At 43.5% G+C, this 14,976-nt stretch overlaps 1 protein-coding gene across 6 annotated transcripts in view; it reads left to right on the top strand.

The window, feature by feature from the left end:
* KAT6B (lysine acetyltransferase 6B) overlaps positions 1 to 10,561 on the top strand; it is a 179,749-nt gene extending 169,188 nt beyond the window's left edge. For all 6 annotated transcript variants that reach the window (XM_036095279.2, XM_036095278.2, XM_036095277.2 and 3 more), the window contains 4 exons: positions 4 to 163; positions 762 to 1,097; positions 3,182 to 3,473; positions 6,402 to 10,561. In XM_036095279.2, coding sequence (XP_035951172.1) covers positions 4 to 163; positions 762 to 1,097; positions 3,182 to 3,473; positions 6,402 to 8,968 — 3,355 coding nt within the window. In that variant the 3' untranslated portion in view covers positions 8,969 to 10,561. The remainder of the gene's footprint in view (positions 1 to 3; positions 164 to 761; positions 1,098 to 3,181; positions 3,474 to 6,401) is intronic.
* The last annotated feature ends 4,415 nt before the right edge of the window (positions 10,562 to 14,976 follow it).

The raw sequence follows: 14,976 nt of genomic DNA, 5'->3' as shown, positions 1-14,976 counted from the left end.
CAGATTTGTCATCATTAGAAGGGAAAAGTTGATACTGGGCCACATGGAAAAGCTGAAAACCTGTTCCCGGACCAATGAGCTTGATCCAGAAAGTCTAAGGTGGACCCCAATTTTAATTTCTAATGCTGCAGTTTCTGAAGAAGAGCGAGAAGCTGAGAAAGAGGTAATGATTGGCTTCATCTGCCTAAGTTGTGGGACTTCAATCTTGCAGCATTCTTAAGCTAAGAAAGTCATTACCATCGTTGTCAAAGGCTTGGTTATATAGAGAGAGCTTGTGAAATGATATGGCACTAATTTATCCTAACTGAGGTTGCATGGTAAGACATGATAATTTTATTGAATTGAGTATGAAAAATGAAACATTTATCATTGATCACAAAGCAGCATTTTTCACTACTGACAGCATGTAATCAGATCACATTTGGTGCTGAGCTCCAAGGCTGCAGTGTCAATCGATTCTTTGTGTTTATGAACTTGCTTAAAGTGCTCCATGCCAGTGAGCATGTAATGTAGTGATAAAGGACTCAAATCAATTCGCTGCATCATTAATACTGCTAAATATCCCATGAAACCCAATCTTCTTTGATTTGTTATCCTAACTGATGCAAGAGAGTCCTGAGATGATGCAGCTGGAATGTTGCTTGGCTGGCTGACTGTCCTGATCAGAAACGACTTAAGAGGTCCTTGCCTTTGATCCTTAGAGGCTCTGGCTTAACTGCCCTTTCACTGGCCCACCATTTTTATCCTCCCCCCACACTTAGGCTGAGCGGCTAATGGAACAAGCTAGCTGCTGGGAAAAGGAGGAGCAAGAAATCCTGTCCTCTAGAGCGAACAGTAGGCAATCACCTGCAAAAGTACAATCGAAAAATAAATATTTGCATTCCCCGGAGAGCCGGCCAGTGGCAGGGGAGCGAGGGCAGCTGATGGAGCTGTCTAAAGATAGCAGTGAAGAGGAGGAGGAGGAGGAGGAGGAAGAAGAGGAGGAGGAGGAGGAAGAAGAGGAGGAGGAGGAAGAGGAGGAGGAGGAGGAAGAAGAAAATATACAGAGTTCTCCTCCAAGATTGACTAAACCACAATCAGTTGCCATAAAGAGAAAGGTATGTGTCTGTTTAGATTTGCGGTCTGAGTCCGTTTCAATCAAATCTTGTCATTGCAAACAATCTATTAGTATTTGTTTCGCTCTCTATTCTTTAGACGTAGTTTATTTGTATTCAGTCCTGCTGATCATATATCATAATCGTTTATCTTACAGTCATGATTGTGTTTACTTTTTGAGGTTTGTTAGTGCTGGGACCGGAAAACAGGGACAGGCGGGCTTCCTCGTCTAGTAGTTACTGCCACCTGCTGGTTTGTGGGACCAGAGTAAGTCAGGCTATGGGAGCAGAAAAGGGCCCTGGAGAGCACTCACACCACCGTTCAGTGCATTTTGATGAAAACACCAAGGCCTTAAGAGGCTAGGAGACTTGTCCAAGGTCACACAACTCCTTAGAGGTGAAGCCAGAACCAGAACCAGATGAGTACTCTGACTCCAAGCCCAGTGCTCCTGATAACTGTCTCTTTTTCTTGTTCCCGGCATAGAATTGTGAAGGTACTTCAGGCTCTCCGTGTTGATGCTGATACTTTGCATTTGCATTCAAGTCCCATTGCTGAAATCGCTCACAGCCTGGTGGTCTCTCTAGATACACCTTGTGCAGAAAGTAAAAAATGGATTTTGTCCTTGGGTAATTTTATTCAACCCAGATCTGATATCTTTGTCTTCAGTATCTGTGACATAGTGAGGGGCCAGCTATTGTTAGTATAGCCAAGACTTACAGAAATGACGCAAGCTGAGGCTCTGCCCCAAAGTCATCCTATGCACTGCTGTCCAAGAACCTGCTGTTCTAACTCCCAGCTTGGTAGTCTGTTGTTAGTGGAAGGGCAGCGTGGTGAGGGGGTAGAAAAGAACATCCCATAAAAGTAAACTTCAGGCTTGGGAGTCATCTTTTGATTTCTTACAAGGAAAATGTATTCAGGTATTTTTTAAAAACATCAAAAACCAGAATTATCCAAGGCATGAGATGGATTCCCATCATATAAATGGATTCAATCTGGAGAAAACCAGGTCTTAATATTGGCTGTACTCATGTTTGGGTAAATTCTAGTGGATTAGGGAGGGCAGGCCGACTGGGGGGTGTTAATAACCATAAATGTCAAATTACAGAATATGATTATCAGGTTTGTATGTGAACGTTGAGAGAGTTAATGTGAGCCAACAGTAATTCTTGGATACAGTTTAGAGTTTGAGTTTTAACCAAGTATATTGAACCTTCTTTGCAATGTATTTTAAATAATTTTTCAGACCCATTATTGACAGATTACATTTTAGCAGCAAATGTGTTATTCCTGTATTTTAATTTGGTTTCATTAAATACTCTCTTGCTTGGGCAAAAGTGTTTTATAATTGCTATTATGGAGAGTCATCTGTGCCAGCCTGTGGTGCAGTTAGAAAAAAAAATTCCTATCGTATAAATATTTAAGACAGATTTCACATGTCCTTTCATTCTTTAGAGGCCTTAGGCCTTCTATAATATTTTATAGAATTAATCAGTTGCTGACATCTGTGCAGTCATCAATACATGACTCTCTTAACATTTTAAACAGAATAATTCTTCTAGTACCCCATCCTCTTTCCCTTTTCATCGTTCTGAAGTCCTGTGAAATGGGGAACACCATCACATCTCCTACAGCGCCTTGCATATAGCAGGTGCTCCATGAACAGTTATCAGGTATTAAATGAGTGACCCAGTGGCGAGTCGATTATTGCAACATTTATGGAAACATCTGTGTCCATGATGACTGAATAGCGATGATGTACAGGATATTGAAGTCTGCAAGTACCACTGGAAAATGTATTCTAGAAAAGCAAACCTTGGCTTTTAAAATCTACAGTTAAGCTGAGGCGATGTTCCCTCTCAGAGCATCTTCTTGAGTAAACAATTGCTTTATTTGGAAAACACTTGCCTGTGTAGTTAGAGCCCAAGAGGGATGTTTAACATCAGATGGAAGGTGAAGTACAAAGGTATTACAGAAGTCTCTACGTGTAAGATTCTCAGACAGGCCTTCGGTACATGGTTGCTGCCTATCGACTCAGCCATTTAATTTCTCATGAGCTCTTATGTATTATGTTTGGAATTAATTTCAGAGGCCTTTTGTGCTAAAGAAGAAAAGGGGTCGTAAACGCAGGAGGATCAACAGCAGCGTAACAACTGAGACCATTTCTGAGACGACGGAAGTCCTGAACGAGCCCTTTGACAACTCAGACGAAGAGAGACCGATGCCGCACCTGGAGCCTACCTGTGAGATTGAAGTAGAGGAAGACGGCGGGAAGCCAGTCCTAAGAAAAGCCTTCCAACATCAGCCTGGGAAGAAAAAACAAACAGAGGAAGACGAAGAAAAAGACAATCATTGTTTTAAGAATGCTGACCCTTGTAGAAGTAAGTGGAGGGATGATAAAAATCTCATCCTTGTGCATGTCTCGTGCATGACCGCCCAGAGGCAGCTCGGGGGTTGTGTCGACCCACCAGGAATAAGTGCTCATCTGTCCTCTCTCATTCGTAAAAGGTTCTATCCCTTCTTCCTGGAATTGGATTTTATTTTAAACAACTTCTAAGGCCAGAACATTCCTCTAGGTGGGTTCATCTTACTTTCCAGAAATTGGCTAATCCTCAAAAATTCTGAAGTCTCTCAATAAGAAACACACTGCATCTCCTTGATTCTCATAGGTACTTTTTTTCACACTTAATATTTCCAGAGTCAGGATTTTTATTCCTGTCAATGTAAGCATCGAATGCTGTAGTTTCTTTCTTCCTGAAAAATAAATTTAGGAAATCGATGATGCAGCTTATAATTAGTGGTGTCTTAGGATACTTTATTATCAAGAATCATTTAAACTTAGCCACACCATCAGTATTAGCTTTGATAATATAGAATAATGTGGAAATCAGTAAATTGTCCTTCCTTTTAAGTTACTATTTTACAATTTGCTGTTGGCAGGGACACCCCACCCCATCCTCTTTAAAAAAAAAAAAAAACCTAACACCAATGAATTGTCTTTGCTGCCCTGTTTAAAAGCAACCATTCCTTGCCTTTTGGCTTGGATTCTTGAATTCCCAGCTGAATCGTAAGGATCTGTGGACAGTCTCTCCTTTCTGTAGCTGAAATGACTCTATATAAAAAACTTATTCTAGTATCCCTGCTAATCTAGAAACAGGCCATCTCATTTCTTTGGGAACTACAGGTGTCTCTTGCTTTCGAGAAGCCACGGTTTGGGGCGCCTGGCCCAGTGGGTGGAGCATGTGACTCTTGGTTGTGAGTTCTAGTCCCATGTTTGGTGTAGAGATTACTTAAAAAATAAAATCTTTAAAAAAAAAAAGAAAAGTCACAATTTTAAGGGCATGAGCAAGCATCTTCCTGACTTTCATAATTAACTGCAATACTATTGCTATATGCAGTAGTTTGCTGAGAGAATGACATCTTATCCTGGGTATAAAGAATCCAAGCCTTGTTTTTTAGTTTCTTTTTTCTTTTTTTTAAGATTTATTTATTTATTTGAGGGGTGGGGAGGAGCAGAGGGAAGGAATCTTTCAAGCACACTCCCCGGTGAGTACCATGCAGGACTCTATCTCACGACCCATGAGATCATGACCTGAGCCAAAACCAAGAGTCGGGTGCCCAACTGCGGAGTCACTCAGGCACCCCTGTTCTTTAGTTTCTTTAAACAGACAAAGAGCAACAACAAGCTGCGGCAAGATACCATTTTTTGTGTGTAGACATTGAGACTTATTTCCACTTCTTCTCAGGAGCCTGTAAAGGAATCATCACTACCTTTATTCTCCACTCTGGGCCGTTTGCCTTTAAAATTCTAAGTGGCCTGATTAACCTGATTCCTTTCAGGATCTCCGTAATTATCAGAAAACTCATCTTCTGATTTAGAGAGGTGCTCCTACAAAAGCTGGTAGGTCCAGTAGCATGTGGAATCCAGGGGCATTGGCATGGCTTTTATCTGCCCATGTGACTAGAAATAAAACCATTTGGACACCTTGGAGTGACTATTAATTGGGTATTGTACTTTGTACTTCTGAAGGAATCAGTCTACCTCACCTATGTTTTCTCAGCTAGCCAGTTTGAATGTAATATTTGCAGGTAAGTTTATCTGTAATCCTTTTATTACATAAGTGAACTAAGAGCTTACCCTGTTCTGTACTGATTAGATTAGAAATCACTCCATTCTGGCAGAAAAGATCTCTGTTCCACATTGAATGTGAGATCTTATGTCTGTTTTCCAAAGTAATGTTTGTAATAAGGCTGTTTTTCTTTGTAAAGCTTTTCCTTTACATTGACCTCCAGGAGGTCAGTGTGAGCTTTCTAACTTTCTTTCTTTAAAGATCTCATGAAGACTTAGGTGTTTTATATTTGTATTTATCATATATTTATTTGCTTGCTTATATTTAGATAAATGTATTTACAAATCTGTTTATATTCATATGTGCAGAAAGGTACAGGAGAAATAAGATTAGCCAAGTTAAAATGAACATGAACATTATGGCTTTTTTCTTATTTACTGCAGTGTTCAAACCTTACACTCAAGCAACAAATTGATCCTAAATACAGTGTGGACAGAATTAGTGATGAAAAGAATACCTAGAGTTTAAATATTCAATGATTTCATGGTAAATACATTATAGTTTGTGTCATGCAAAAATAATGATCCTCTAGTACAGATGCATTTGTATTGGGGATATTTAGGTATTTCTTCATTTGTTTCAGAGGTGCACAGTTTATTTTTATACCAGGGAGAAATTCAGATCAAAGTAAATAGTGTCATCTGAGATCATTTAAATGTAGTAAATGTCCACAAACGGAAGTTCACTCTCTCAGGATAGATACGTGAGTTAGGCGTCTGTTCATTTCTCCAGGACAGTGGTGCTTTGGAGATGAGCTACTGTTAACCCCCTTTCCCCTGTAGTTTTCTAATTTGGACATGTTCGAACTTTTTTTTTTTTTTTTTTTACATTGTGGAATTCTGGGCTTTTACATCAGAGAATGTCTTATTTGTTAAACTCAAAGCAGTTTATTATAGCTGTCTGCATCCATGTGCTTTCTATAAAAAGCACAACTTTCTGTTGGAAGGGGAGGAGGAGGGAGGGAGGGACTATTTGAAACACATTATTTTCCCAAACCTAGGTTATTTACTTGGTTTATAGCACAATATGATTCTATATTAGTTTTGATTGTGTCTTTATCATCAACTCTTGAAATCAAAAGCAGTATATACTCATTAATTTAGAAGAATGAATTCAAGTTGTTCAAGGTGATGCTTTCTAAGACTTTGTTTTTCTTCCTCCCGTTTCTGTCTCGCTAAGACAATATGGATGATGATACAGATAACTTGAAAGACGGCAGTAGAGACAATCCTGAACCTCTAAAGTGCAAACAAGTATGGCCAAAAGGAACAAAACGTGGTCTATCTAAGTGGAGGCCAAACAAAGAGAGGAAGACTGGATTTAAACTGAACTTGTACACCCCACCAGAGACACCCATGGAACCTGATGACCAGATAACAGTAGAAGAACAGAAGGAGACTCCAGAAGACAAAACCAGCCCCACTCCCACCAGGATTGAGGAAGAGGTCAAGGAAACCGTGGAGCCCCTGCTGCCTCGGGACGAAAACAGAAGGGACGAAACATGTGCACCTATAAGTCCAAATAAATCGCCGGGTGAAAAACCAGAAGATGATCTAATCAAACCTGAGGAGGAGGAAGAAGACGACGAAGAAGACGACGAAGAGGAGGAGGAGGAAGAAGAAGAGGAGGAGGAAGAGGAGGAGGAAGAAGAAGAAAATGTAGAAAAAGACCCAGGTGGTGCTAAAAGTCAGGAAAAAGAAGAACCAGAAGTCTGCATGGACAAAGAAGACCCTGTTCCCTTGGATGATCATGAAGAGGAGGAGGAAGAGGATGAAGAGCCATCTCACAACGAGGGTCACGATGCAGATGATGAAGATGACAGTCACATGGAGTGTACAGAAGCAGAGAAGGAAGAACGCCCAAGAGAAGGCTTCAAAGAAGTACTAGAAAACCAGGAGGCTTTTTTAGACCTTAGTGTCCGGCCTAGTCATTCGAACTCAGAGGTCTTAATGGACTGTGGCGTTGACCTTGCAGCTGCTTGTAACAGCGAACCTAAGGAGCTTGCTGGAGACACTGAAGCTGCACCTGAATCCGATGAGGAATCCCCAGGAGAAGAGGCCCAGAAGCAGGACCAAAAGAGCAGTGAAGAAGTGGATGCTGAGTTCAAAGAGAGAAATACTGCAACCATGGAAATTGACTCCGAGACCGTTCAGGCGGTTCAGTCCTTGACCCAGGAGAACAGTGAACAGGACGATACTTTTCAGGATTGCGCCGAGACTCAAGAGGCCTGTAGAAGCCTACAGAACTACACCCATGCAGACCAAAGTCCACAGATCGCCACCGCCCTGGACGATTGCCAGCAGTCAGACCACAGTAGCCCCGTTTCCTCCGTCCATTCCCATCCTGGCCAGTCAGTACGTTCTGTCAACAGCCCAAGCGTCCCTGCCCTGGAAAACAGCTATGCCCAAATCAGCCCGGATCAAAGTGCCATCTCGGTGCCATCTCTGCAGAACATGGAGACCAGTCCAATGATGGATGTCCCGTCAGTGTCCGACCACTCACAGCAAGTCGTGGACAGCGGATTTAGTGACCTGGGCAGTATTGAGAGCACAACCGAGAACTACGAAAACCCGAGTAGCTATGATTCTACTATGGGCGGCAGCATTTGCGGAAACGGCTCTTCGCAGAACAGCTGCTCCTATAGCAGCCTCACCTCTAGCAGTCTGACACAGAGCAGCTGTGCCGTCACCCAGCAGATGTCCAACATCAGTGGCAGCTGCAGCCTGCTGCAGCAGACCAGCATCAGCTCGCCCCCGACCTGCGGTGTCAAGTCTCCTCAAGGCTGTGTGGTGGAGCGGCCTCCGAGCAGTGGCCAGCAGCTGGCTCAGTGCAGCATGGCTGCCAACTTCAGCCCGCCGATGCAGCTGGCCGAGCTCCCCGACACTGGCAATGCCAACCTTGGCTTATATGAACGAATGGGGCAAAGTGATTTTGGGGCTGGGCATTACCCACAGCCATCAGCCACCTTCAGCCTTGCCAAACTACAGCAGTTAACTAATACACTTATTGATCATTCATTGCCTTACAGCCATTCCGCTGCTGTAACTTCCTATGCAAACAGTGCCTCTCTGTCTACACCATTAAGTAACACAGGGCTTGTTCAGCTTTCTCAGTCTCCGCACTCCGTCCCTGGGGGACCCCAAGCACAAGCTACCATGACCCCACCCCCCAACCTGACTCCTCCTCCGATGAATCTGCCACCGCCTCTTCTGCAACGGAACATGGCTGCATCAAATATTGGCATCTCCCACAGCCAAAGACTGCAAACCCAGATCGCCAGCAAGGGCCACGTCTCCATGAGAACCAAATCGGCATCTCTGTCACCAGCCGCTGCCACCCATCAGTCGCAAATCTATGGGCGCTCCCAGACTGTAGCCATGCAGGGTCCCGCACGGACTTTAACGATGCAGAGGGGCATGAACATGAGTGTGAACCTGATGCCAGCCCCAGCCTACAATGTCAACTCCGTGAACATGAACATGAATACTCTCAATGCCATGAATGGGTACAGCATGTCCCAGCCGATGATGAACAGTGGCTATCACAGCAATCATGGCTACATGAATCAAACACCCCAATACCCTATGCAGATGCAGATGGGCATGATGGGAACCCAGCCATATGCCCAGCAGCCGATGCAGACCCCGCCCCACGGTAACATGATGTACACGGCCCCCGGACATCACGGCTACATGAACACGGGCATGTCCAAACAGTCTCTCAACGGGTCCTACATGAGAAGGTAGGCAACAGGGGCAGTCACGAGATCCCCTCCCCCCGGGCATCACTATTGGATTGAATCTGCACAAATACCTTTGAAGAGTACGATTTCAAAACCAGCAATTGGTGTGAATGCAAAAACATTTGTTGGCACCATTTATTTTAAAAAAAAAAAAAAGCTGTATGCAGCAGAAAGCCTTATACAAGTTGTTTTTCTTTTTTTCCTTTTTCTTTTTTGGTATCTTTGTTTCTGTTACTTTTATATGAAGTTCTCTGCAAAGGAAGGCCTCTCTGGACTACAATTTGAAGGCAGCCACTTGTTGTGCCTGCTTCCATTAAATGATGTGGATATCAAGCCCCGCCCCCACCAAATTATCTGTTTTAATACTGAACCTAGAACTTTTTTTTTCCCCCTGTCCACTCCATGTAAATGCCTTTAGCATTTCAGTTATTGTATATTTTGTTTAAGGTGACACTTCAGCATGCCGCTAATGTCTTTGTTAGTGACAGTGCATTTTGTAGTACTGTACAAGTGTTGTGCTAACAGTAAGCCATTTCTTAAGTTTTTTGCCTTGATTAGGGTGCCCTAATTTGAGGGTTTAAAAAAAAAAACTATATTTTTGTTAATTATAAAACTGTAAAGAGCTATAAAAGCTATTCCCATTTGGTTAGTCAAAAAGGGTTTTATTGCTAAATGTTTGGTGTAAAGTTGAGACCCTTTTCCATTTTGGTGACAGATTTCTTTGGGGAAAAAAGGCAGCTTTCTGTTTTATAAATGCAGACTTCTGTTTATTGAATGAAGCATATCTCAGTGTTTATCTGTCAGGTTTTGAAACATTTCATATATGTCCAAATACTTGGCAGGATTTAAAAAAAATAGTGAATTTGGTGTAAAGTTGCTATTTTATGGAAATGCCTCTAACTTTACATTTTCATTCCATCTGTAGATTTTTCTATCTTTATAAAATATTGGAGTTATTTTTTAAGGAAAAATAGAGAAGTAGCTTGTGAATAGCTCAAACTAAGCTTACAAACCGCATGTAAAAAAGCAAAAAAGTTATTTGTGTCTGTTTATATTGCTTCCTTTTTTGTAGCCTTTGTACCTGTCCAGGGTGACTGTAAGGGCCAAGCAGGAGAGGCGTGATCCTTGTACAAAATAGGAGCCAGCGACACTCTTGTATTTATCTGTTCTCTTTTTAGTCAGTCACTTCAAAAAAAAGAAAAAAAAACAAACAAAAAAAAAGCTGTACATTTTAACATAAAATAAATTATGATGAGCCATTTTTAGCCTCTTGTGTCCTGTCATATTATGATTGATAGAGAATGACCAATTGAACTGTATCATGTGTCACATCTCAGAACACATACACATTTTGGGAAAATAAATTATTTAGTGTAAATTGGAGTTATGAGATTTTCTGATTTGTTTTGACTTTGGGGGAGGGGGTTGGCAATAAATAAGAGTAATATCTAATAAAACCATCACATATACCAAATACCTATTTAATAAATTAATTTATAATGGATTTTAATGCTTTTCATGAAAGTTTATTTTATGCTGGTGCATACCTTCTGTATGCCAATCATTGTCTTTAAAATAAAGTGAATTTGTTTTTTTCTTTTTGACTTTGATCTTCATTTGCAAAGGTATCCTGCCCAAATATCCATTTGCCTCATTAGTACAGTGTGCATAAACACCCCTCAGGGTCTTAGCACAGTGGTAGCAAACTTCATTTTTATAAAAGTTAATACCCAAAAAGCACCCAATTTGGGATTGTATATTTGAAAAATCATTTTCTCAAAAAAAAAAAAAAGTGTGAAAGTTTTGCTCTGTTGTGAATGAGTGATTGTTTTCTTTAGACAAAAAAAAAAAGTCATTGTTTATAAACATTATTTTATGGCATTCAAAGTTCTGTCTGTTCAAACATTTTATTATTCAAGCTACAAGCATAAAAATAAATGCTTGACTTGGCACCCACGTGAAACCAGCCCGCTAAGCTCTCAACGTGTCTAAACGTGGGTGCTTACGACTCCCCCGCCACTTCCTTCAGACCTCTCTGAGGGAAAGCGTTGCTTTTCCATCAGTGGTTCAACCCAAATGTTTTGTAGAAGACCATGGACACAAAGTTTACGTAAAAGAATAAAACAGAGAAGGCAGGCTAGTGCATACACCCCGGAATCGCAGGCCCCTGCAGAGGGAGGATGCCTGCTGGTGTTTTGCCTTGTGCTCTCACCCTTCCTAGGTTTCTGTCACAGTTACAAAGCCTTCTGGGTTTAGTGGCAAGACCTTGTCTTTTGGTCCTTTCCTTCTTCGGATGCAGTCAGTGGGGGGATATCTCTAGTGGCTGAGGGAGCACTTACAAGAGGCTCTTGCAAGGGCTGTTGTCACAAAGGGAAGAAAACTTCCAGGTGCTGTGCTGGCCCGAAAGCAAACTAACCCACCTCCAGAGCAGGAGGTGATGGTGTGCCGCTCCTGTGAATCAACTGCTCCTAGAATCTTAGCAGCCTAGTGTGTGCACCCGTCAGCAAGAGGCTGCCTGAGCCCGGGAACTGGAGTGGGGGCCTGCTAACAAGCTGATCTGGAAGCTTCCACAGGCCCCAACTTGAAACCTTCACATAATATAGTCTCTTTCCTCTTGTGTTGAGGTTCTTTGGGGACAGATTCCCCTGTGTTCTCCCTTTCGCAGTGGCTTGCTAATCACCTACGGTTTGTGGTGAAACTGGGGTTCTGTCACCCCCACACAAAAAGTCATTGTTTACATTTTATGGCATTCAGAGAAAGTTCTGACTGTTGAAACATTTTCCTATGCAAGCTACAAGCCTAGAAATAAATGCTTGACTCAGCACCCATGCCTGCCTCACAGTACCTCCGGGGAGCGCATGGGCAAGTTCTGGTCACTGCCCCAGACCTGCCAGACCAGCATCTGAGAACAGTACTAGGATCTCCGTGTCACCGGCTCCCAGGCGACTGCAGCACAGCCAGGTACAGGACCCCCTCTGCCAGCCCGATCTCCAACATTCGTGGGGAGGAGAGAAACTGCTGATCTGAGGTGGCCTCGGAACACCCTGCACGCTCCTCCCCACTTACCCACTCTCACTACAGAAAGCCGTTCAGGCCTAAATGTGCTGCCAAGGATCCTAGAAAACAGGAACCTGGATTCGTCGGGACTGACATGGAGTCACCATTAGGTTGAGATTCGTTAACAAGCCACGTTTTTTAAGCCCAGTAATGTGTTCTTTCATTTACCTTGTAAGAGTCTCTAGTGGTCGTCCGCTGTCGACCGTTAACTTTGAACAGCTCAAGCGGTGCCCACCCGGGTGTGAAGGCATTGGCCTTCCTTGCCGACATTCTGTTTTAGAAATAGACTCAATATTGTTATCAAACTTTCACAAAGAGCCCTTCCACAGGGTGCACACGCCCACCCTGTGCAGGAGATGGGGTGGTTGTCCCCAGCGTGCAGGTGGGGAGACTGGGCTCCAAGAAGCCAACGTGATTGCCCGAACTCGCTCAGCTCAACTTTGTGAGCTGAAACAAACCCAGTTTAAACGGCAGCTCTTCTACAACACTTGACTTCGTGAAAAGGCCGTAAGTTGTCATCTCTGATTAAAGGCTTAGCCAACGAGTCCATGATGCTATAGGAACTGGTTAGTGCTATACAAATATAGTTTACTTTGTTGACAAGCAAGCATTGTCTCCAGCGGTCTACAGTCAAAACTCAAGAGTACCAGTACTGTTACATTATGAAGCAGTACCTTCCACTTCTTTGTGCCCAGGCGTCCGTAATCCCATGCTCCTGGTTTTCCTTCTCCCTTCTCTGTCCCCGTTCCTGGATCTCCCTCTGCCACCCAGGCCCAGCTCTAAACATGGATGTTGAAGTGCTCAGGCCTGCGGCTTCCTCTCTTTTCTCATCTCACCTTGTACTACGATGAGCTCAAACACCACCTCTATACAGATAACACCCAGAATTACATCTCCAGTTGTGAACGTTCCTCTAAGCTCCCTCTAGATTCAAGACCAAATGACACCGAAAGACACCTTTGTAGGTCTTACAGACGTGATGTAACTGGTGATCTCCAGCCCCCTCCCATTTCTACCCTAGTCAACCCCATCTCCGTATTCAGGCAAGAAACCGAATCAGTATCTTTCATTTTTCTCTCGCCTCTCAGCAGTTTCTGTTGATTCTCCGGGATAATTCCAAACGAATCTTGAGGACTAGGCCCCTGGCGCTGTCTCAGTCAGGGCACCTTCCTCTTCCTATCCACAGTTCTAACAGCCTCCTGACTGGTCTTGCCTCCCTTCTTAACTCCGAGCAAACCATTCTCCATACTTCGGCGGGAGTGATTGCCTTAAAACATAGATCATACCATTCCCCTGCTTGTTACCATTCAGTGGGTTTTTTCTGCACTTGAAATAAAATCTGGTTTCTTTAATCCTCTCCTTCCCCTGCCCTTCTCACCCACGAACTCCAGCTTCACTGAGGGGCAGTTCCTCAAAAACACACCTCTTTGTCACCCTGGGGCCTTCACTGGTGCTGTTCCGTTCCTCAGCCTCAAATGATCCCTCCGCCTTTGGAAGGTGTGATCCTTCAAGTCTCAGCTCACCCCATCTCCTCAGAGAGGTCTTTGCCCCGTCCCCAACTGTTCTTCGCTTTGGTACCTGATCACTACATGCTGTTTGTTTTTACTTTTGACTTCCTAACCCAGTTTTGGGCATGTGGTAGGTTCTCAATGAAGACTTGTTGACCAAATAATTTACCTCTGAAGACTTGAAATGCTTTTGCAAAAATTTCTGTTAACTACTTTCTCCTACCTCTGGTGCCCGGGAGCCATCTTGAAGAGACCAGTACTCCAATCTTAAAGTTCTCTGCTTCTGCTGTCCTCAGTAGGACTCATAGCCCCACAAAGAGGTGGGAACAGGTAGGAAGGTGTGGAGAAGCTCAAGAGAACACCAGCATTACATCCTTCCTACATAATGGATTCACTAAATGTAAGTATTTTCATCATGTATTAAATACAATATTTCATTAAGATGGAAATACTAATTTCTCTCTGGACTAGGAATAGATGAGACATCGGAGATAAATGAGTTTTGGGTGGGTTATTGGGATCCTGTGACAGGAAAGCCGAGGTAGGCACCTCTGTGACCCTAGAGCCCCTTTTGGTCTGTACCTCTTTCCCAAGAGCCTGTGACCGGCTCCCCTCACACTGAAATCTGAGTCATTATGAGGAACTGACCTTGGTCCTTTCTGGCCCTTGACCTCTGGCATCTCCATCGGCATCTCTCTGTGGGTTTTGTCTAGTTTAGGGTTCCTGGTTCCAGAAGCCATCTACCTGCTTGGTGCCTCCTGCTGTTTTCTCCTCAAGAATGAAAATCACACACTCGTGGTGCCTGGCTTAGCCCTCAGGGGCGGGGACATTCCACACCTGAGCTCACCTGACTGCCTTGTTCTCCCGTTAAACAGCAAACACGTTTGCAAATACTTTCTGGTGTGACTGAAAACAAGCTCGTGTTGCTTTGACTAGAATCAAAATGAAAGGAGCTTCTCCAAGTAGTATCCTCCTTCTTTTTCCCAAAATTGTAAAGTCACACTCTTGTCCACAATTCACGGAACTTTTCTGGGTAGTGGCAGCTCTGGCTAAGATTCTGAAGAGCCCTGGCTCCTGAGGAAGGGGGAAGAACACAAGGCAGGGGCCTCTGAACAGGGACTCAGGACACCCACCCCAGCCCTAACAAATGAGTTGCTCTCTGCACTTCGTAAAGAGCAGCATCTACCGGGGGGGGGGGGGAAGGGGGGGAGGAGGGGGCTGACCCAAGCCTGGGGATTCCATGGAAAAGAGGATGCAGGAGGTGGTGAGGAAGTATGGATGCCCCAGAGAGGGGACCCGCTAATAAGCTGTGCAAACTCTCCCGTAACACAACTCTCTGGGTCGCTTTCCTGCGCTAAAAAAAAAAAAAAAAAAAAAAATTTAAAATTATTTTTTAAGAATATGACTTTCAGGGACTCCTGGGTGGCTCAGTCGGTGAAGTGTCTGC

Source organism: Halichoerus grypus, chromosome 7 (genome assembly GCF_964656455.1).
Source record: "Halichoerus grypus chromosome 7, mHalGry1.hap1.1, whole genome shotgun sequence".
Classification (NCBI taxonomy): Eukaryota; Metazoa; Chordata; class Mammalia; order Carnivora; family Phocidae; genus Halichoerus; species Halichoerus grypus.
The sequence above is the reverse complement of the archived record's forward strand: the minus strand, read 5'-3'. Positions and strand labels throughout refer to the sequence as shown.